The 24,582-nt window shown below is 38.2% G+C and overlaps 1 protein-coding gene across 2 annotated transcripts in view; it reads right to left on the reverse strand.

Moving 5' to 3' along the window:
* TLK1 (tousled like kinase 1) overlaps window positions 1–24,582 on the reverse strand; it is a 95,282-nt gene that overhangs the window by 8,885 nt on the left and 61,815 nt on the right. For both annotated transcript variants that reach the window (XM_066612208.1, XM_066612209.1), the window contains exons 7-17: window positions 24,058–24,147; window positions 22,170–22,262; window positions 21,725–21,835; window positions 20,835–20,971; window positions 16,357–16,545; window positions 15,235–15,301; window positions 3,779–3,876; window positions 2,674–2,755; window positions 1,856–1,947; window positions 1,682–1,771; window positions 1,204–1,373 (exon numbers count right to left, since the gene is read on the reverse strand). In XM_066612208.1, coding sequence (XP_066468305.1) covers window positions 1,204–1,373; window positions 1,682–1,771; window positions 1,856–1,947; window positions 2,674–2,755; window positions 3,779–3,876; window positions 15,235–15,301; window positions 16,357–16,545; window positions 20,835–20,971; window positions 21,725–21,835; window positions 22,170–22,262; window positions 24,058–24,147 — 1,219 coding nt within the window. The remainder of the gene's footprint in view (window positions 1–1,203; window positions 1,374–1,681; window positions 1,772–1,855; window positions 1,948–2,673; window positions 2,756–3,778; window positions 3,877–15,234; window positions 15,302–16,356; window positions 16,546–20,834; window positions 20,972–21,724; window positions 21,836–22,169; window positions 22,263–24,057; window positions 24,148–24,582) is intronic.

The raw sequence follows: 24,582 nt of genomic DNA on the forward strand, positions 1-24,582 counted from the left end.
GTAGCATCCACCAAAGGAGCCTTCAGCTTGGACATGGCCTCAGGAGCAACACTATAAAACAGTCCACTCCCTTTCTACAATTTTGTTAAAAAGGTCACCAAAAGGAACCACAGTGGGCTTCCCAGGAAGCCCAGGACCTAAGGAAATACTTTCTTAAGACCCTAAGCCAGATGGATCCACTCCATTCCCTGGTTCCTGCAGCAGCTCTAAAACCTGGATGACCATGGGCAAGATCTTGGGAAAGAACTCCGGTGGGTAACCAGGGGGTCCCTCCTTCTCAAACTCTTCAGGCAGTTTGCCTTCCTCCAAGGAGGATGGAACCTTCAGCCTCTCCAGAGCGTAACAACTGGTCAGATAAAAAACTGACAATACTAGAAAGGAGGTAAGGTTGCTGGGTTCCAGTAAACCTAGAGGAGGCCACTGGAGAGACTGAAGATATACTGAAGAACCGAGTGACAATAGGACTAGACAGATACCTCGGTAAAGTTTGTGTGGGAACCCTTTACTCCTGACTTATTACTCCTGCAGTGGAAGTGGCTGTAGCTTCTGTTTCTGGTGTGCCTCAAGGCCTTGACTAGTGCCTGCAACAGGCTCCATGGCTGCAGCTAAGGAACTCAACACGTCTTGATGACTAGCTGATGGAACCAGACTAGGGAGAAATCCACATTGGTCTGATTACTGAAGGCCTGGGATCAACCATATCCTGCAGCAGGAGCCAGCCTTGTACTTGAGAGGCTGGAATGACTGGTGCCCTCTGCAGAGAATATCCACCTCACCCTGTTCCATCTCCAGTTAAAAAATCAAACCAAGTGGTAGGTAGAAGGTAAGGGGGAATGAGAGACACAGGAGCATCTTCAAAGTGAAGAATGAAATTGAGAGAACATAACAGCAAAGTTAGAAAAAGGAGAGTGATAAGTTGATAGCAAAGGAAAATTTCTGGAAGCTTTTAGAGGCAAGGAAGACAATTTTTAAATATACTAAACTATGAACCATACTATGAAAGAACATGACTTCACTAGGGTGTGCGATAGGTGTGTGATATTTGATCAAAGAAAAAATCGAAGACAATCCCAATATTTGCTCCCTACTTCTGAAAAAAAAATAATGAAAGGTAGATAACAGTGTGATTAAAATGCACTGCTAAGTTTGAGGGATTCCACACTTTATCAGATGTGTCAGTGCATTCCAATCATTCTGATTTACCTGGTTTAAGATCATAATGTATTATAGGTGGCTTGATCTCGTTGAGATACCGCAGTGCATTTACTATTTGCATCACAATAGACCTAGCTTCTTTCTCTGACATTAGTTTATGTTGTTTAAGATAAAAATCCAGATCATTGCCTTCACAATATTCTAATACTGTACAAAACCTAAAAGGTAAAAAAAGACAAAACTTAAATGAGAAACATAAAGGTCAACTATCATTATGCAAGCATTTATAATAAAATATGAATATTAATATAATATTTCCTTGGATTTATTAAAGGTTTTCGCTTAACCAAAGAAATCTGGGGAAATATTCAACAACATTACTAGTGTTCACAAAATCCAAGTTACTGAGATTATTAACCAACAATGCAGAATAAAAACAAAATCTAAATTTTAAAACATCACTATTCTTCCTGAAGTATTAAATCATTTTAGAGCCAAGGGGGTTCCCCCCCCCAAAAGTACTTACGTATCTGTATCTAGGGAGAAGTAGTCATAGAGTTTAACTATCCTTGGATGATCCAGCTCTTTGTGTATTCTATATTCTCTGCATGCATGCCTAAAAGAAGAATGCAACTAATCATGAACACCGCAAATACTGATTTAACACCACAAGGACCAAAGGATATTTGAGAACACTTACTTATGGTAGTTTTCCTTCTTCTCATCTCTCCAGCTTTTGTTGAGTTGGTGTATCTTCACAGCAGCATATCTTTGTTCATAGAGGTCAAAAGCCTGTAAGACCATTGGTGGAGGCAGTAGTTAAAGGGGAAAAAGAATGTTAAAGTTCAAAAACATGCTTCAAACAAATATACATCATAGCTATCATTTATTATGAGAGGTGTTTAACTGAGGGCGCAATCCTAACTCCTTATGACAGTGCTTTCCAGCACTGGCATAGCAGTACCAGTGGGGCATGTGCTGCATCCTGCAGTTGGGTGTCACCCACGAAGGCTTCCTCAAAGTAAGGGAATGTTTGTTCCCTTTCCTCAGAGCTGCATTGCCCTTATGTCAGTGCTGGAAAGCACTGACATAAGGGGTTAGGATTGCTCCCTGAATCTATTAAGACTGGACATACAGAGCACAGAAATGTCATGGTCTGAGAGAAAATGCATTACATTAGATGGTATACAGTAATTTATAATTGTATTCTATATTTTTAAACAGTAAGAACATTTATGATTTTTATACTCCTTTTCAAACTCGAAAATAAAAGCATGCTTTGATATACAATGCTGACATCTTATAAATTCATATGAGGGGCCCCCATATCCATGGGTTCAGGAGGGCCTCCCTCCAGAGGGTGGGGGACAAGCCCCTCATACCTGTGGATTTGGGTATCTGTGGAAACGGACACATGCCTGTAGTTTGTTTTTGTATAGTATTTTATATTGCTGTAGTGCAATTGTTTAAAATGTTAAGTAGGATGTGCAATGAAGCCTGCCAAAAGTGGAACATTACCTTATACACTTCACTGAATCCACCTCGTCCAAGTAAATGAAGTAACAGATATCGTTCGTTTAATGTAGGATGATCTTTGAACCTTAAAAAAAGGCAGAAATTGTTCATTAAGTAGTACATAATTTGGCACTATCTGTAATTTTTGTAAACACACTAGTACAAAAATTCTGATAAGTTGTCTCATAATAGCAATATACTGTATGCTTTAATTTATGTGTTCAGTCTGGACAAAATTAAGCATGTTTAAATGCCATTGAAGTTAATTAAACCTAAGCACTTGTTTGTGGTTTCATTGATTCCAATTAGATTTAGACATGCTTAACTTGTTCTGCGTACTTGCAGGCCTCAATCCAATGGTGTGCATCCACAGCAGCTAGGGCTTCATGCACATAGTCCTTTGAAAGGAAGATGGAAATATTGGTGAAGCTAGATGAATTATCTCCTGAACAGCTGATCACCACTGATTTGAGTATTCTTCAAAGAGCTTATGTATATGTAATCCTTGTTTGGACTGGACTGGGAAATCATGTGCAAAACAGCAGTATGCACAGAATTACTCATCTAGTACCAGTGCAGAATCTGCTATCCACATATGGATTACCTAATGATTAAGAAAAGCACAAATATTTAAGATAACATAGTATCAAACTGCTACCCAACTACTATGCTTCTTGGGTCACAAACCTGTACATCTCCAACAAAACCTACAGCCACTACAAAAAAAAGTTTCATGTTTGCCTTTATGAGAAACATGGAATTTATTAAATACATAGTGGCTGCAGGGTTGGTTTATTATTATAAATATTCAGCTGTATTACTTAATGTTGACCCATTATTGCCATCAACAGTTTTATCTGCACTTTGTTGACAACTACTTTGCAATACATTTTCATAGTTCCAAAATCCCAACAATAGTTATATAATTTACAGCATATTTCACATTACGATTAGCATATATCCAACTTCTAGTTTAAAAAGAATACACAAAATCAAAAACAGGTTATGAAGACTTACAGTCCACTGTGCTTATCTATGTGTTACAGTCATTCTGAAGCCAGTAAAGTTTAAAAGAATAAATATGCACATTTAAAATCTAGTGTCTTACTGAGAATTATCTTCATTGTTTATTCTTTTGAGCTCTCGTATGTGAAGATTTCTAACTCTTTCTAGACGTTCAAGTTCTGCTTGTATTTCAGCTTCTTCCTGTGAATATAATAAATGATCGATGAAACCTCCATTTGATGAGGATATTTTAATCAATGCCTCAATGCTGAGGGTGGCAGAACAACTAGTAGTGTTTCCTTATCTGTTTCTTTCCTTATCTGAACTTCTTAGGGCAGTGGTTCCCAAATTGATGGGTTGTGACCCACCAAAGGAACCAGAAGACAACCACTCCTCCTTAAGGGGAGTAGAGCGAGAAATGGGTATCCTGACAGCGCTGCAGTGATGGCACTACCTTCTGGAACAATGGGTTTTTAAACTTACCTAGGAGGTTGTGCTGGCCCCTGGGAGATGTACACCCTCCTTCCGTGGGCCTCTCACTGCTCCAAAAAGCTCTGATTGCAGATCGGAGCTTACTTCCTATTGCTGATTGGTTTTCACATGAAAACTGAAGTGGGCTCCAATTGCTGATTGAAGCTATTTGGAGCAGTGGAGAGGCCCACAGAGGTGACTTTGAGCCTCCCAGACCCTCCCAGAGACCAGTGCAACCCCTCCAGATGTTAAAAAAAGGCCTTGCTCCTGGCTTTTGTGTATCGTACAAAGTCCGAGTAAGACTTTGGGAACCACTGTCTTAGAGATACATTTCCTTCTACAAAGCCTCTTAAATAATGTTACACATTATTATTGAGTTATGCTACTCAAAATGAAAAGAAGCTGTATTCCTAGCTAGATTCATGTAAGAATTTTTGGAAAATGATTTGAAACTTGAAAAATGGTACCTTTGTGGAGGTACACGTGGCAACTAGAGGCAAGAGTGTAATTTTTGTACAAAACTGATGGAAGACCAAAGCAAGTCTGTGTTATCCAATAACAGAGCCATTTACTGAATGTCAACAGCCAAAGCACATTTTTTTTCTTAGCATGTACTATAATGGGCCCTCCGTATCCACAGGGATCTGTTCCAGGACACCGCCCCCCCCCATGGATAATCAAATCTATGGCCAGCCTCTCACAGGACTTCCCGGACATTATCAGAAGTGTCTTCTGGTCAAGTCCAGGAGATCCTTGAGGTACTCCAGCCATGGGGTCAGCAGCCATGTTGAGTCAAATCTGCTGGTGCCAAACCTGTGCATAAGGAGCGCCCCACTGTACAATTTTTCTCTTATTTGGAAATCCAAATATTCCCAATAGTATCAAAAGCCACTTGAAAATATATGCTTAAACCAGATTTTTGTTTTGCAAAGCTTTCACGTATGATCACTTGGAGGTAATTCTTATTTGCTGCATGTGACCAGGCCAGTGAGTATTCAAAAGCTTGTATTAGCTCATGTGTGTTGCACAGAGGCATCCTACATGGCCAACTAACACACACCAACTCAATTTACAACTATTGTGTGAATACAATTTACATTTTAACTGTGAGGGAGAAGACACATGCTGCAGATTTTTAATCAATTATCTTTTTTAAAAAATTAAATATTTTATTTATTTATTACAGATACAGGTAAGGAAAATAGGTTATACTAGGGGCTGGTACTACACAGGTTACACATGAGGGTATTGGCCCTAGATTACAACATGCAACATTCAAAAAAACCCAATCAAAACGACTGAAAAAAACACAATAATCATCAATACAAAGGCTATCATATTTATCAGTATAAAAATTTAGATTTATCGAAACAATATTGTTTAACTAAAATTATCTATCCAGTCATAAAAAGGCTTCCAATATTTTCTTACTTTATCTAAATCTCTCTCTCTCATTCTTTCTGTTAAAACTTCCATTTCTGCTATTTCATAAATTTTGTCTATTAAATTTTCTCTAGAATTTAAAGAGAGATACGAAGAAAACAAATAAAAGTATGGAGGAGATGGAAAAGAGAATGGATCAAATGCAAAAGGAAAACAAAGAACCAGAGACTTCTGTAATGAGACAGGAGATGGAAAAAGCAGCATTTATTATCAGAATACAAAACCTTAAAGAAAAATCTTCAGAAGACACCAGAATAGAAGAATGGTTGACAATGGAGCTGGAACTAGAGGAGGATCAGATTAAAGCGATAATAGATACTGCATACAGAATTCTAGATATGCATGATTGAATAATAAGCCAAGAGAGATAGTGATAGAATTTACGAAAAGAACTTCAAGAGATAATATATTTAAAAGATTGGAGGAAAAACCAAGAATAGTGGAGGGAGAGCAAGTGAGAGTTTTGAGAGAAGTTCCCTGCAAAGTTCGTCAAAAAAGAGCATCTTATAGAAATTCTGCTGCAATACTAAGAAGAAATAGTGTGAAATATCATTGGCAAATTCCGGAAGGCCTTCTGTTTGTTTATAAAGAGAAAAGATTTAATATAAATTCAATGATGAAAGCTCAAAAATTTTTATCAAAATATGGAGAAAGCCTAGGAGAACAAAACAGGGAACTCTCAGAGAAAGAGAGTACGTCCTCTCAAGAAGAAGAATCTTCGGATTAAACTCAAAAAGAACAGAATGGAGAAAAGAAAAAAAAAGAAAGAGATGGATCAAGATATAGAAGATAGCCAAGAAGAAGAAGAAGAAAAAGAAGTAGAAGGAGCAGTGGGAGGAAGAAGGAAAATACAAACAAGACAGAGAATAAGGAAAATATCAAGACAAAAAAAATTTCTAAGTGAAAATGGCTGAACAAGTGAAATTTTTTTCTGTAAATATTAATGGACTGAATTCTCCTCAGAAGCGTAGAAGAATATTCCATCAATTATACCAAACAAAAGCAATGTAATCTGTATTCAAGAAACACATATTAGAAAAAATGATGTTAGATTTCTCAATAATAGAAAAATGGGAACTTTATTTTTTGCCTCAGACCCACACCAAAAGAAAAGAGGGGTAGCTACATATGTTAACCCCAAACTGGAACTTGAATTGAAATGGCAGTCGGAAGATGGGAGAATTCTGATTGTAGAGATCCAAGTTCAAACAAAGAAAGCATTAATTGTCAATATTTATGCACCAAACACACATCAAGATAAGTTTTACAGAAGATTATATGAGAAATATAATCTCATTGGAGGTTGAAAGGGAGGGTAAAAAGAGTCCAGTCTCTCCAGAATGCATGGAGGCTGCTTAAAACAACAGTAATAGAGGCCCAGCAGAGGTGTATACCGCAAAGAAAGAAGGGTTCCACTAAATCCAGGAGGGTGCCCGCATGGCTAACCAGCCAAGTTAGAGAGGCTGTGAAGGGCAAGGAAGCTTCCTTCCGTAAATGGAAGTCTTGCCCTAATGAAGAGAATAAAAAGGAACATAAACTGTGGCAAAAGAAATGTAAGAAGGTGATAGGGGAGGCCAAGCGAGACTATGAGGAACGCATGGCCAGCAACATTAAGGGGAATAATAAAAGCTTCTTCAAATATGTTAGAAGCAGGAAACCCGCCAGAGAAGCGGTTGGCCCTCTGGATGGTGAGGGAGGGAAAGGGGAGATAAAAGGAGACTTAGAGATGGCAGAGAAATTAAATGAGTTCTTTGCATCTGTCTTCACGGCAGAAGACCTCGGGCAGATACCGCTGCCCGAACGGCCCCTCCTAACAGAGGAGTTAAGTCAGATAGAGGTTAAAAGAGAAGATGTTTCAGACCTCATTGATAAATTAAAGATCAATAAGTCACCGGGCCCTGATGGCATACACCCAAGGGTTATTAAGGAATTGAAGAATGAAGTTGCAGATCTCTTGACTAAGGTATGCAACTTGTCCCTCAAAACGGCCACAGTGCCAGAAGATTGGAGGATAGCAAATGTCACGCCTATTTTTAAAAAGGGAAAGAGGGGGGACCCGGGAAACTATAGGCCGGTCAGCCTAACATCCATACCGGGTAAGATGGTGGAATGCCTCATCAAAGATAGGATCTCAAAACACATAGACGAACAGGCCTTGCTGAGGGAGAGTCAGCATGGCTTCTGTAAGGGTAAGTCTTGCCTCACGAACCTTATAGAATTCTTTGAAAAGGTCAACAGGCATGTGGATGCGGGAGAACCCGTGGACATTATATATCTGGACTTTCAGAAGGCGTTTGACACGGTCCCTCACCAAAGGCTACTGAAAAAACTCCACAGTCAGGGAATTAGAGGACAGGTCCTCTCGTGGATTGAGAACTGGTTGGAGGCCAGGAAGCAGAGAGTGGGTGTCAATGGGCAATTTTCACAATGGAGAGAGGTGAAAAGCGGTGTGCCCCAAGGATCTGTCCTGGGACCGGTGCTTTTCAACCTCTTCATAAATGACCTGGAGACAGGGTTGAGCAGTGAAGTGGCTAAGTTTGCAGATGACACCAAACTTTTCAGAGTGGTAAAGACCAGAAGTGATTGTGAGGAGCTCCAGAAGGATCTCTCCAGACTGGCAGAATGGGCAGCAAAATGGCAGATGCGCTTCAATGTCAGTAAGTGTAAAGTCATGCACATTGGGGCAAAAAATCAAAACTTTAGATATAGGCTGATGGGTTCTGAGCTGTCTGTGACAGATCAGGAGAGAGATCTTGGGGTGGTGGTGGACAGGTCGATGAAAGTGTCGACCCAATGTGCGGCGGCAGTGAAGAAGGCCAATTCTATGCTTGGGATCATTAGGAAGGGTATTGAGAACAAAACGGTTAGTATTATAATGCCATTGTACAAATCGATGGTAAGGCCACACCTGGAGTATTGTGTCCAGTTCTGGTCGCCACATCTCAAAAAAGACATAGTGGAAATGGAAAAGGTGCAAAAGAGAGCGACTAAGATGATTACGGGGCTGGGGCACCTTCCTTATGAGGAAAGGCTACGGCGTTTGGGCCTCTTCAGCCTAGAAAAGAGACGCTTGAAGGGGGACATGATTGAGACATACAAAATTATGCAGGGGATGGACAGAGTGGATAGGGAGATGCTCTTTACACTCTCACATAATACCAGAACCAGGGGACATCCACTAAAATTGAGTGTTGGGCGGGTTAGGACAGACAAAAGAAAATATTTCTTTACTCAGCGCGTGGTCGGTCTGTGGAACTCCTTGCCACAGGATGTGGTGCTGGCGTCTAGCCTAGACGCCTTTAAAAGGGGATTGGACGAGTTTCTGGAGGAAAAATCCATTATGGGGTACAAGCCATGATGTGTATGCGCAACCTCCTGATTTTAGGAATGGGTTAAGTCAGAATGCCAGATGTAGGGGAGAGCACCAGGATGAGGTCTCTTGTTATCTGGTGTGCTCCCTGGGGCATTTGGTCGGCCGCTGTGAGATACAGGAAGCTGGACTAGATGGGCCTATGGCCTGATCCAGTGGGGCTGTTCTTATGTTCTTATGTTCTTATGAAATTAATCATGGGAGAAGACAGGGATCTTTTTTATTTGGAGATTTTAATGCAGTTTTTCAAGCTAAATGGGACAGAAAATTTAACAAAAGATCTCTAAAAAGAGGAGGAACCCTACCCAGACCTTTTTTGGAGATGGCAAAAGAATTACAGTTGATTGACACATGGAGAACACAATACCCGGAGAAAAAACAGTTCACATGTTATTCAAACTCACATAATTCTTGGTCTAGAATTGATATGTGCTGGGCCTCAATATCTGGTTGAGATGGAACGTTTCAGACTGAAATTTTACCTAATACACTTGCAGATCATAATCCAATTTTATTAATAATAAATAAAAAATTAAGGAGAAATAGTTGGAAGTTAAATACAACTCATTTGAATGATCAGAAATTTTTGAATCAAGCAAAAACAGAAATGGAATTTTTTTTTAAGACCAATTTTCATCCAGAAACTAAAACACAAATTGCATGGGATACAAGCAAAGCATTTTTTCGAGGATTAGCAATAAGAAGTGCAGCAAAATAAAGAATTGGACAAGAGAAGAAAACTAAAGATCTTATACAAAGATTAGAGAAAGGTGAAATGAATTACAGAAAGAACCTACAAATCAAAGAATTCAACAAAAGGTTAAGAAGATAAAACATGAAATTAAAATAATGCAAATGCAGGAGAAGAAATTGAAAATGGCAAAACAAAATTTTTGTGAAAATGCAAACAAACCAGGAAGATGGTTAGCTTATAAACTGAAAAAAGAAAGACAAAAAACCTATATTACGATATTGAAAGATTTGACTGGGAAAGAGAAAACAGAATTAGAAGTAAAGAAAACAATTATTGAACAATTTTATTAGGTATTATATGGGAGAAAAAAATATAGAACACCAGAAACAAACAGAATATCTGAAAAAAATAACAGCATTAAAATTTTAGCTGATCAAAATAATTTACTGGAAAATACAATTACTATAAATGAAATAACAGAAGCGATTAAAAGGCAAAAACTCCAAAAAATGCCAGGCCCTGATGGATTACCAGCCGAATATTATAAGAAATTTGAAGTATTGTTGTTGCCATTCAAAAAAGTGATTGATGACATATGGGAGACTGAAGAAATAACAAACTCATGGAAGGAAGGAACAATTACTTTGATACATAGATCAGACACGGATGAAAAAAATAAAAATTATAGACCCTTTTCTCTTTTAAACACAGACTATAAAATTTTTGCTTCAATTTTAGCTACAAGATTAAAAAATATATTAAACCAAATAATTAAAGATCAAACTTGTTTTTTACCAAAAAGACAACTGAAAAACAATGTGAGAACTATAATAAATATATTGGAATTTTTTGAAGCGCCTGGCCTCTGAGTGGCCTGCTTGGAGGCAGGCTGTGCAGCATGGCCTTTCCCAGTTTGAAGAGACACTTTGCCAACAGTCTGAGGCAAAGAGGCAAAGAAGGAAGGCCCATAGCCAGGGAGACAGACTGCACTTGCTCCCAGTGTGGAAGGGATTGTCACTCCCGGATTGGCCTTTTCAGCCACACTAGACGCTGTGCCAGAACCACCTTTCAGAGCGCGATACCATAGTCTTTCGAGACTGAAGGTTGCCAATACCAGATAAGAAATTAGTCCTAGTGTTTTTAGACGCCCAGAAAGCTTTTGACAATTTACATTGGGACTTTATGATTAACTGTCTTCAAAAATTACATTTTGATCCAAAATTTACTAAAATGATACAAGGATATATTCGGATCAAAAAGTAAAGATAAAAGTAAATGGAGAATTGACGAGAGAGATTAACATTCAACAAGGAGTAAGACAAGGTTGTCCACTTTCACTACTGTTGTTTATTTTGACACTAGAAATATTGAATAATGTAATAAGAGAAGATGACAGGATGAAACTGCTCAAAATTAAAAGTGAAAAATACAAATTACAAGTGTTTGCAGATGATTTGGTATTTATCTTGGAAGATCCATTCAATTCCATAGAATTTTTGATAGAAGGCTTAAAAGAATATGGGAAAGTGGCAGGTCTAAAAATAAAGAAGACCAAAATGATTCTTAAAAATATAAAAGACAATGATATAGAACGATTAAAAGAATTTGGACTACAAATAGCAAACAAAGTAAAATATCTAGGAATTATAATTACCAAAAAGACAAGTACATTAATGGAAGACAACTATATTAAATTAATGAAAGAAATAAAAAAAGATTTGGAGAAATATAAAAAATTGCAACTATCCCTAATGGGAAGATTAGCTCTATTGAAAATGAAAATATTACCAAAATTAATGTTTTTATTCCAGACTATTCCGATTATTTTGAAGAGAATTTTTTTTAAAGAAATGAATAAAATTGCTACAAAATTCATCTGCCAAGGTAAAAGACCGAGAATAAGACTGAAATTACTTTAAGAGGATAAAAAAAGAGCAGAATTTGGATTACCGGAATTATATTATCATGTAGCAGCCTTAAACTGGATAAAAGATTGGGGACTCATACCAAATTCCAAAATTTTAATATTAGAAGCACATGATCTACAAATAGGCTGGCATGCATTCCTGTTTTATGATAAAGTCAAACAGCATGGATATTTTAGACAACACATTTTAAGAAGATCTTTAATTTGGATATGGGAACAGATAAAATACAAGATATACTTTAAATTACCCAGATGGATAAAACCGCTTGAAATAGCAACTAATCCAAACTGGATTTAAAAAGACCAAAATAAATCATACAGCTATCTGCTGAATATTAAAGGAGAGATCCTAAGTAAGCCTGAGTTAGAAGAGAAAGGAATAAAATTGGACTGGTGGAATGAAATGCAAATAAGAACAAGATTACGAGAAGATCAAAAATGGGATTTTATGAGCAAGATATGTTTTGATAAAATATTTTTAATTGATGAGGGGAAGTATATAAAAAAATGTACAATTTTCTCCTTGAGATAAGAATGGAGGATGAGATAGTTAAAGATGCAAAGGTGCGCTGGGCAAAATTTTTTGGATATAATATATTGATGGATGATTGGAAGCAAATTTGGAATATAAATATTAAGATAACTAAAGCAGTGTCTTTTAAAGAGAATTTATACAAAATGCTTTATAGATAGTATCTAACTCCAGAGAAATTAGCAAAAATGTATTCTGGGTCATCAAATAAGTATTGGAAGTGTAAAGAGGTTGAAGGAACCTGTTATATGTGGTGGACATGTGAAAAAGCAAAGAAATACTGGAAAATGATACATAAATTGCTGCAAGAGATATTGAATTGTGCATTACCATTCAAATCAGAAATATTCGTCCTAAATGTGACATCAGAAATTAAAGATCAATGTAAGAAATACCTTACTGTACATATTGCTATAGCGGCAAGAATATTGTTTGCGCAAAAATGGAAATCTACAGATGTCCCAACTAGAGATTTTTAATCAATTATTCTTCACACAGAAAGTGCAAGCCTAACACTGGTATCATGGAAGTGATTTTGTTATAGCCTCCATTCTACCTATTACAGAAGTATATACTTAACATCGCATCTCAAATCTTAGGGTTTGCAGAAAGGAAATGCACTTTTAGACAGAACAGATCAAGACTTCAGATACTCAGCTGTATCCAATCACAGACGAAAGTAACTGACATAGGGCACAAACCTAACCAGGTCTACACAGAAGTAAGTCCTATTTTGTTCAATGGGACTTACTCTCAGGAAAGTGTGGTTAGGATTGCAGCCACTCTCATTTATCTAAAGCAGTGGTTCCCAAACTGTGAGTTGGGACCCACTGATGCATCACAATCTGATTTCTGGTGGGTCGCCAAAGGGTGATGGAAAGATCAGATGATAACTAACTGCCTCAAGCCCAGAGGCTATTGAAAAATACAATACAGTAGCTGCTAATTACCCTGCAGAGAGCTCAGTTTCTGCAGTTTGCAAGCATGTGTAAATATAGAGAGTTAAAGTTTGAGGTTTCTTTCTGGTTGTTTTAAAAAGTGGGTCTTGGTGCTAAAAGGTTTGGGAACCACTGATCTAAAGCATTTTTATAAGCACAACAAGTTCCATGTTGCTGTATAAAGCAGCCCAGCTTTATACAGTCTCTTGATGATGTTTATTCTTATTGTATCTGCAACTTCAGTCTCAATGTCAGGTTACTGGATGCCACTATTCTTAAAGAGTTGAAATTACTACAGAAATGGCATTCTTATTCCTGAAGAATGCTTCCCTACAGCAACGAAATGCCTTCATTTACAACTACAAGCTTTCAATGCTCAAGGGAGCAGTATTATGAAATAATTGGTAAATTGAGCTTGCCTTATTCATTCAACAAAAGTTATCGTTGCTAATTAAAAAAAAGGAATGTCAGAGGCATGCAGCAAGTATTTGGTACACAATTTAGTTATGTACCTCATTTACAGAAATGCTGAGAAAGTTTATAATGTAATTGAAACATTATCGTAATGGTTGTTAACACTAGAGCAGAGTACCTGCCTATGCCTTTCCTTCCTTGATAAGCATACTAGAAGACAATCCATACACAACCTCTAGGTATCACAGAATTATAGCTGAAGAGCAGACTGATCAGTACATAATGCAAGACACAAAATGGCATTAAGATATTTGACCAGATGCACTATTTCATGAGACATTAGAGTTGCTATGGGAATATCTTACAGTTCCACTATAAGTTCTCAGAAACTATTATTTCAGCATTTGAAATCCCACCCCCATCTTGAGAAAAGGAATGCCTAGATCAAAAAAATGGAACTACCAACTTTCACAAAGCTTCCTTCCTAATCATGGAACACCTGATGTTTTAAATGTCAGTGATGGTAATAGACTATTAGTTCATCCAAGATATGTTCCAAAGAAACAACTAACCGCACAGGAAAACTATTTCTGGTCTGTGCCAATCCAGATTGCAGGTATAAAGTTGCATGACAGAATGTTCCCCTATGAAAAACAATCCCTGCACATTTAAAGCATTTTCTACGCAGGTGGGTGGTGCTTGTTTTTTAAATCACACCATCATATGATCAACCACCTCTGGTTTGAAGTGGTACACATTCCAGAAACAGTTTTGTCACATAAGTTGTTTGACCACCGTGTGCCCAGAAGTTCAAACAGACAAATGGGTATCCATCTGATGATTTTAACTGAAGATTTAATTATTATCACTTGAAATTAAAATGATTACTATTACAGGTGTTTGAAAACGGTGTTATTTATTTTATTCATAATTAAGCCCATTGGGTTCAGCAAGTCTTAGGTTGTAATCCTATCTTACTCACCAGAAACAATAACCTTTCTTACTTGCCACACTTACACTATGAGTATATACTGTATTTTAGGCCACTGGTAAAAGTTGTGACATTTCAGTGCTTGGGTGTGATGATTCTCATTTATGAATGCAAGTCCACACCATTAAGTTAAAAAGAGTAAATGTTTCGACAACCAAGTCAACGAAGTTACAAGAACTATATATGCTGCAGACTTGGAGGGCTTTGGTGCAGCAGCTCCTAGTGTTAAAACAGACAAGCCACAGACCAGTTTTAAAAGTGATTTTGCATCTTTGGTTGCTTGAATAACTGGTACTAGAAGCTGATATTCTGGCACACACACAGTTCTCACTCTATGTAGCTTCTTTATATCACAATTAAAAACATCATAATACCCTGCATGGATAAAAATCAAATCACACAACACTGGCACATAGAAAATCTAATGGCATATTTCCAGGGTGCTCAAAAATTATTTTTCATTGAAAATGTTAACAATAATCAAGATTCTAATTTTTTCCTTTTTCAATAATTGTTATATTATTTGCATAGTACATATCTACATAAACAGCAGTTTGGTTCCTAACTCACTACCCCATGAACTGAACTCTTTCCATTAGTAGAAAGAATTGCACCAATGGGTCCTCTTCACTAGTACCAACTGAGTTGTGTCCTTTTTGTTCCAGTATGTCTGAGTTTAGACATAGCTTTGCAACACAGCTTAATCTTGTTCTTATATTAGTTTTTAAACATAAGTATGATCAGGAAAAAATTCAGTTAAAATAATATTAACAGGGTACCTTTTTTAGATGTCCTAATCGAAGCTTGAAAATTTCTTCTTGTTCATGGTACTCAGCTAGTGTAAGCCTGCAAGTGTTACAAACGGCAGTAAAACTACAACTTTAGTTACGTATACTTATATGAGTATGTATTTTATTTCAGATATATAAACAGAATACCAGTCTGTCAGACAACTCATACATAGTTTGATATTCTGCAATCACTGGCATACCTGGAAGGGGGGTCAGTGGGTTCAAGAGCAATTCCACTTGCTACAATGCCGACCACCCTCTGATCATATCTGGAGGTCTTCTGAGGACCTGAACGGCTGTATGTGGCCTCTCCGGCCCTTGGAAGGCAATCTAAGGCCCCCAGAAAGCCTTAAAAAGGCACTTCTGGATTTTTGGAGAAGACTGAAAGTACCTTCCTAAGGCCTTCAGGAGGCCTTCTGAAGGCAGGAGGCCGCGTATGACCTCTCCAATCCTCAGAAGACCTCTGCACATAAACAGTCAGGGAGCAGCCTTTCATCAGGATGGCATGACCACCACTACCTGCAATGATCAACAACCTTGAAATGAAGCAACATGTTTCTATACTAAATAATAGATTGCATTCTGCATACTTCCTATGGAAGCAAAATCCTTCAAGGGGGCTATTCTGAAGAACACTCCCCACCTCTCCAGAATGTCAGGGGATTTTTGGGTATTGCCTCACACCAGGAAGAGATACCTTGTGCTGGTTTAGGAGACACTATTCAGGGGCTGCTGTGGGTAGTTTCCTTGCAAAAACTTCCTTCCATAGGCACTCCTTAGAACACAATCCATTGTCTTGATAATCCTATCTTCACCTTCTTCCAAATGATGTGAAGAACAAGTGCAGAGACTGCTACTGTAATGGCTCCTTGATAATTTAAATCAAATGCAGCTGCTGTTGGAATGCTTGTCAAATATTCTTGGTCTGCAATGCTTCCTAAACCACCCATGTTACTAAAAACAGATAAAAGTTTAACTCCTCCCACTGTATAGCCCTTAACTTCCTTACATGTAAATGAATGCCTGCAGAAGTGACTGTGCCACAGTGTCACAACATATAATTCGCTAGTTTTGTAAAGACACAGGATAAACATATATGCTTGAACTTACAATTGTGGTAAATTGGGTCTAACAAATGGATCATTTTCTGCTCCATTGACAGCTTTGTTTTTCCTCTGTTTGGGTTCTGAATTGGTAGAGGGAGCCTGAGAATTGTTTGTAGCTGGAGGTTTTCGCTTTGCCAGAAGTTTCCTTTGTCGTTCAATATCTTCCCTTTGTTGATTCACCCATTCCTGTTGCCTGCAAATCCAAAACATTTAAGAATTACTTCAAAAGCTCTACCACTTTAGAAATAAGTTTTGACTTTTCTACTTGTAAAATCAAACTGACCCTAAAAATCTACAAAATACTCTCACCATGTCATATTCCATGTTCATGGACTATATGGAAAGAAACAAGTGCTCTGCATTTTAACCCTCCACAAATGGGTAGGAACAATGAAGCACTCCATATACAATCATGCGCTACTTAGCAACAGAGATGCGAACCGGCATCCCCGTCGTCAAGCAGGGCTTGATATAATGCGAAGCCTCCGGATGCGAGGGGATGCTCTGCTCCCCTTGCCTCCTGAGGATTTTCTGAGCCCCCAGAGGCAGTGTGCATCCGCACGCTGCCTTGAGAGGCTCAAAATGCCGGAATCATATGAGAGATGTGACATCCGGTTTCCCAGGGGAAACCGGAAATTGAGTCTATTGCTCGACTGGGGAATTCTGAGCCTCTGGGAGGCTCGGAAAAGCCTCCAGAGGCAAGGGGAGCCTGCAAGAGAAGTTTTAAAATGACGCCCCTCAGCAACAACTTTCACCACCACAGCAGCAGCAAAAACAAGCACTGACAAGTTAAGAGTTATAAAAGAGAAATAACAAGTTAGGTGGTGTTATTTCTTCAGTGTCAATTGTTTAACTATATGCTACAGAACTACAAAAAATAGCACTTAAACTCAAAGTATTACCACAGTATTTGTAGTCTTACTATCAATCTTTAAATTAAAAAATGAAATGTTTTTAAAACAGAAAACTGAATTGGGATTTACCCTTTGTATCAGAATAAAATGCTTTCTTTAAGCATAGGAAGTTTAAACAATTTTATGTTACACACATGTGCGTATACAGTGAACTGTCCATCCACTTAATATAGGTATTCCCTCTCCCCCATAACTGCAGGGGATCTGCTTCAGGCCCCCTGTCCCACACAGATACAAAAACTGCAGATACAGGAGAACTCTATCCCTGCAGCCCCTAGCGCTAATTATCATCCTTTAGATGCTTACCGCTGGGAAGTATTTCTTCCTTTTACAGGACGCTATAAGCACGCAAGCTTATAGCGCATGCAGGAAGTCTGAATGCTTGAAGAGACTAGATCGAACAATAATACGAAGCAGGAAGTTAACAAGTAACTACCTGTTAATGTTCAATCTAGTCCCTTTAAGCATTCAGGCTGCCTGCACATCCTGCTATAAGCTTGCATGCTTACAGCATCCTGTAAAAGAAAGAAACATTTCCCAGCAGTAAGCATCTAAAGGATGTTAATGGGTGTGGTCTTCCCCCCCCATCAAGGGGTAACAATCCACGGATACTAAATCTGCATATGCAAGGAGATAGCTGTAGTTTCTTTTATTCCTGATTACTTCTATACAGGAGGCAAAGAAAGATTTTGAGGACCATAAGTCCAGCAACATTAAGGGAAATAATTTCAAATTGTTCATAAATGACCTGGATTTGGGGATAAGGAGCGAGGTGGTCAAATCTTCGGATGAAAATAAACTGTTCTGGATCATTTAATCCAGAATGGATTGTGATCTCTCCAAACTGGGGGAACAAACAGAAAAATGGCAGATGGAATTCAACATAAGTTAAGTGTAAAGAGATGCACACTGGGGCAAAAAAAATCGTAATTTCACATTGATGGGTTCTGAGCTGTCTGTGGCAGATCAGGAGACGGGGGGGGGGGGTTGTGATAGACAGGTAGCTGAAAGTGTTGACCTGATGTGCAGGATCATTAGGAAGGGTATTGAGAACAAAACGCCTAATATTATAATACCGTTGTACAAATCTATGGTAAGGCCACACCTGGAGTATTGTGTCCAGTTCTGGTCGCCACATCTCAAAAAAGTCGTGGAAATTGAAAAGGTGCAAAAGAGAGCGACTAAGATGATTATGGGGCTGGGGCACCTTCCTTATGAGGAAAGGCTATGGCGTTTGGGCCTCTTCAGCCTAGAAAAGAGACGCCTGAAGGGGGACATGATTGAGACATACAAAATTATGCAGGGTATGGACAGAGTGGATAGGGAGATGCTCTTTACACTCTCACATAACACCAGAACCAGGGGACATCCACTAAAATTGAGTGTTGGGAGAGTTAGAACAGACAAAAGAAAATATTTCTTTACTCAGCTTGTGGTTGGTCTGTGGAACTCTTTGCCACAGGATGTGGTGATGGCATCTGGCCTGGACACCTTTAAAAGGATATTGGACAAGTTTCTGGAGGAAAAATCCATTACGGGGTACAAGCCATGATGTGTATGCGCAAGCTCCTGATTTTAGAAATTGGTTATGTCATAATGCCAGATGCAAGGGAGGGCACCAGGATGAGGTCTCTTGTTATCTGGTGTGCTCCCTGGGGCATTTGGTGGGCCGCTCTGAGATACAGGAAGCTGGACTAGATGGGCCTATGGCCTGATCCAGTGGGGCTGTTCTTATGTTCTTATGCAGTGGCTGCAAAAAAGACCAATTCCATTCTTACGATCATTAAAAAAGGGATTGGAAATAAAATGGCTGATATTACGCAATTGTACAAATCAATGGTATGGCCACATCTGGCATATCATGTCCAGCTGTGATCTCTACATCTTAAAATAATATTGAGGAACTGGAAAAGATGCAGAAAAGCGTGACCAAAACGATTAGTGAGCTCAGGCACCTCCCTTATGAGGAAAGGCTACAATGTTTGAGACATATAAAATTATGCATAGGATGGATACTGCAGATAGAGGGAATTCTTTTCCCTCTTGCACAACATCAGAACAAGGAGATATCCACAAAAATTGACTGGCAGGAGAGTTAGAACAGACAAAAGAAAATAATTCTTTAAACTGTGCAATGCCTTGTCACAGGATGTTACAATGGCACATGGCCTAGACATCTTTGAAAGAGGATGAAAAGATAAATGGAGATGAAGTCCATTACATGCAACATATCACAATGACTGTATGCAACCCCCAGGTTTTAGAGGTCTATGAATGCAAGGTGCAAGGAAGTGGCAACAGGATACATGTAGCTTGTCATCTTTTGTGCTTCACAGGCATCTGGTGGGCCACTGTGAGATGCAGGAAGCTGGACTAGATGGACCCTTGGCCTGATCCAGACAGGCTCCTCTTATGTACTATGCACTATATGGAGGACTCTGAGCCTCTGAAGTTGAATTAGATTTTGAAGGAGGGAAGTTAGGGATCTCAAAGATCTGGTTATTTTGTTCCCAAGTGCATTTTACAGGAAAGGATTTCAATGTGATGGCAATAAAATTCAACAGATTTAGTAAGGCAGGCTGGATACATTTCTGATTGTATAGAACTGTACAAATTCACTCACAAATGAATTACAGACCTTGCTCAGATGTAGTAGTACAGATCACCTACTTAGAGATTTCCAAAACATAACATTTTAAACACCAGAGGCAACTATTTGAAAAATCTCTTTTTAACCTAGGGCAGCAATACAAGAAAAGTAGTAAAAATTTTCTACATGTCAAATCACCAGAAGTTATGTTTGCTAGAGCCGGATTAATTGAGTTAAGACAACAAATACCATTAGAAGATGGTTAAAAATATAAGGTAGTACATTAACTACTAAGGCGATTGCTCTCAAACATTTATGAATATGAGTTACCATGCTTACAATCTTCCCAACTCCGACTAATGATTGCATCCTTATATTGAAATTATATATTTGAAAAGATGAATTCTTCCACTCATTCTTACTACCTTCCTCAATTTGCCCACCAATGTGTCTTTTCCAGTATCTTCTTCCTCCACCCACTCTCTTCTGAAGTACCCTACAGAGGCAGCTGTTTTTCCCTTCTCATCTACTTTGTGTTTCCGCTACTACAAACTTCACTTGGTTTGCTTCTCCTTCCTTGAAGCCAACAGTCTGGATGTATAAAAAAGCTTCCATATTGATAGATGTGCAGCACTCACCATGTGGTTAGTAAACACTTCAAAGTCCAAACATCCCATAATATTAGAGCCACCCGCCTAGGTTTACAATTTTCTATCCAAACTCATACAGGTCTCATTTAGTGAATTCCATACTCATCCTAAGGCTACCAAGAATCAAAGTGATCAACTTTGCTCATTCTCAAAGTTACGAAACAAAATTCAACATTCTGTCACTTGATTAAAACATCTGTATTGTAATCTGACATCTCAAAAGCAAGGTATTCTGGTGTATGAAATATATTGTTCTAGCGCTAACAGATTTAACAAGCATTCACTTCAGGGAACTGGTAATTACTAATTTTAAAAAAATATGACTAACTTCACAAGATTCTGAAATGCAAAGCCATCTGTCCACTGTTCAGTAAATGAAGCACCATGCCGAACAGTTGTAAAATGCCCAAGGCGTAATCTGTCTTGCATACTCTTCTCTCTGCTTGCCAGCTTTTCTTGTGTGCTCTAAGAAATCAAAATATTACTAGTTAGGATTAATGCCTTCCCCAGAAATGGCTTTTTAGTACAATTAATGCAACACTGTTACATATCTATTGTATACATTACAGACATTTTCCCTTAAGTCTTCTATTTCAGTGATCTTGCATTTTTTGAGCATTGGAGAGCACTTATATTTTGCACTAGTTAACACATTGAAATTGCCAATACGGAGTAGAATGTTGCCACTCAAGCAACTCAAGTGTCCACCAGTTATAGCCCACAACATCAAGAGTGACATGTAACACAACTGAACACTGCCCCAACCCCAATAATAAATGAAAGCCTTCTGAGATGTGTAATGTCCTGTATCATTTTTCTGCTTTTAGTAACATAAGGGTAGCAATTATCTGCTTGTAATAGAAAGTCACCAAATTTCTAGTACATTTTCCAATTAAGCACACTCTACAATATAATTCAAAAGAAAGATAGAAAATATGCAGGCCTGGAATTTGATCCCAGGCCCTGCTGCTAGCACTATACTGAGTTAACTGTAGCATTTTTATAAGACTTATATTCTGCTGTTACAAGGGTTTTTCATTGATCTCCCATCCAAAGTACTGACCAGATCCACACCCATTCAGTCCCAGATGTTCTGACCCATTCACTAAAGAAGGCAATATTTCACAGAAACTGCTGCTAGCCAACAAAGTACTGAAGTCCAGTTAGGGCAGAACCCATTGTGTTCTTCATTGTAAATTTCTTAACAAGTCAACTTACTTTTTCAATCAACAGCTTCTTGCTCATTGACATGCATTTATTTAATCTTTCTTTGTACTTTTCAAGTAATTTTTGTTGTTCATCTATTTGTCGTCGTAGATCACAATTAGCCTAAGTGGTAAATTAGAATTAGAATTCATGCTAAATATAAATCCTACATCTACATAAAAAGCAAAACCTGTAACCATCTCTTCGTCACACTTTTCAAAAATATTAAATTAAAGAGAAAATGCAGCAAAAATGAGGGAAAGGACTTATTTTATGTATATGAATGTAGAAGGAAATATTTAAAGTATATTACAAAAAGGAAGAAATTGTATGCATGCCATTTTATATCTGTCAAACACAAGACAAATTTGCCATTAAAAAACTATACGTCCTCTATATTTTTACTAATTTAATTCATATAATCAACATTTTTTTCAATTTTTACCATCATACGTACCCTGAGCAAGTCATCTATACGACCTTCCTTCTTTTCCAAGTCTTGATTCTTATTACTTTCAAGTGCAGTTAATTTCAGCATTGTGAGATCAGTCTATATGGAAGGAAAATAATCCAAACATTTAGCACATATAAAATGGCATGTTCTATGGTTATCAAGTCTTGCCATTTACCATTAGTCTAATCCAGGAGTGTCCAAAGTTTTTGGCAGGAGAGCCACATCGTCTCTCTGACACTGAGTCGGGGGTCAGGGAAAAAAGAATTAATTTACATTTAAAATTTGAATAAATTTACATAAGTTTACATAAATGAATATATTAAAGATGAACTTATATGAATGAATGATGGTCTTGAAATAGCTCAAGGCCTATAAAAGGCCTTGCACAAAGCAAGGCTGGCCCTTCCTTTGCTGCCACTACTGCATCACAGACAGGTAACAACAAGCCTTGGAGGGAGCCCTCATCCCACAGCTCATGCAAGAGGTCAAACAGTCGCCCTCACGCTGAGAGCAGTTGCGTCAGGCCAGTGCGGGCTACAACTAATCTCTGGAGGGCCAGAGGCTCAGGGCCAAAGGGAAACAACAATGGGAAACAACAATGAGAATTTGTCCTTGTGCTCAACTTTCCATTGCAGGATCAATTCCAACTCATCACCTCCTTTGGATTCAGGAACTTCTCCTGTCATTTCCTCTGAATAGCAGCAGCAGAAAAAGGATAAGAGTCGACTGTGCCCCCTCATTAGTCGTAAAGGTGTCTCAACGGCCTTAGTCAACTTTAATTCAGCTGGCAATCAAGAACAACCTAACAAATCAATAGCAATTTGGCTCAGCAAGAAAGCCAGTTCAAGATCCACTCAGAAAACTAACTTGCCAAAGTTACAGTTAAAAGGGGGATGCAATGATATGAGGATCTAAGAAATTTCCACTGATACAGTTCTTTACGGTCATGAAACAGGTTAATAGTATGTTAACATGACCAAGATTGTGTGTGTTACATGGAAACACAGAACATGCACAAAGTGCGCAGAGGTACAGAATTCAGCTTCCTAAGAACATCAGCTTCATTTTTTGAAGAAAGTTTCTAGTCCTGTGTAAACGTCATTAACTAACCAAATAAGACTGATTTAGAGAGGGAGGTGCTTCAATATACTCAAATATACTAAATATATATACTAAATACACTAAAATTATGCAAAAGAGAAAAATACACTGATTTTTTGAATTGACAAGGTCATAGAAATCAGATTTTCTAAACAAAGAACTTTAATTTTTTGACAGTGCAGTGAACACATAGCCCTGATTAGGTTTACTGTAATGCCTCCAACTAATACTGCTTCCTCTAGCACAGTCAGCACTCTTCATCCTGGGTTGATTTATCACTGCTATTATTAAATGAGAGCAGCACATTCTGACCAATCAGTGCCAGTTTCCTTCATTCTGACATCTCCTACATTACTGTTTCTGACTTTATTGCGCTTCTCAGAAAAAGATTCTCAGTGTTAGAAGTATTGCGGCATTTGAATCCTCCCAGGTCTTCTATTCAAGCTGCTGATAGATTTCCTTGATCTCAACTTTCAGTATTATGACAATATAAATTCAGAAGTATTGAAAATTGTCAACATGTTTTTTGAAATGTGTCTTAGGAGATCTTGTGGTACTATGCTAGAAGTTGTCGTAAAAGCAACAGCATAATAGAATGGCTTGCTTCTAGTTATTCACAATCCTCAAGCAAAAAAAGACTAACTTAGCTCCAAGTCCTTGCAACCTTTTTTAAAGCAGTAACTCCAAGCCTACTTGGACAAAAAAAAATGAGATACGGGTAGGGAAGAATGTGCAAAAATATGGAAGATTGTGCCTTCATGTATTTTTAGTATTACTCCACAGACCTTACCTGAGTTATTTTCAATGAAAACTGCTTTGGTTGTGTAACAGGATGGTCCCCAAAAGATAGTGTAGTAGGAGAAGGGCTATTCTGCCGTACCTGTATGTATACAAAAAACAATATTTATTGTCCTTTTAGTTTTCTAGCAGCATGTTAAGACATATAAATTGTTCAAATCAGTAGAATGCCTGATCAGCAGTTGACTCTTCCATCTTCCGCACACTTGAGTGCTTAGAATTTCCTGCAGTTTGGTCATGAGTACATGCAACCACACTTCTCCTCTACCAGATGTAGATATGATGGGAAAGTACAATGCTTTTCACTATCCAATACTAAAGTCTACAGTTCTGGGCAGATAAGTACTCCTTTAAGCATCTGTCTGCATGAGAATAAGTCATTCTTTGCTCATGCTGCCAGTTATCAAAAGTAGCTCACTTTTGTTCCTGAACAATGGGAACAAATTTGTTTGAGATACTGTCAGCTAAAGTCCATCTCAAATTGTCTAAGGGAGAAATAAGGGAAAGGTTGTAATGG

This window comes from Tiliqua scincoides, chromosome 1, assembly GCF_035046505.1.
Source record: "Tiliqua scincoides isolate rTilSci1 chromosome 1, rTilSci1.hap2, whole genome shotgun sequence".
NCBI lineage: Eukaryota > Metazoa > Chordata > Lepidosauria > Squamata > Scincidae > Tiliqua > Tiliqua scincoides.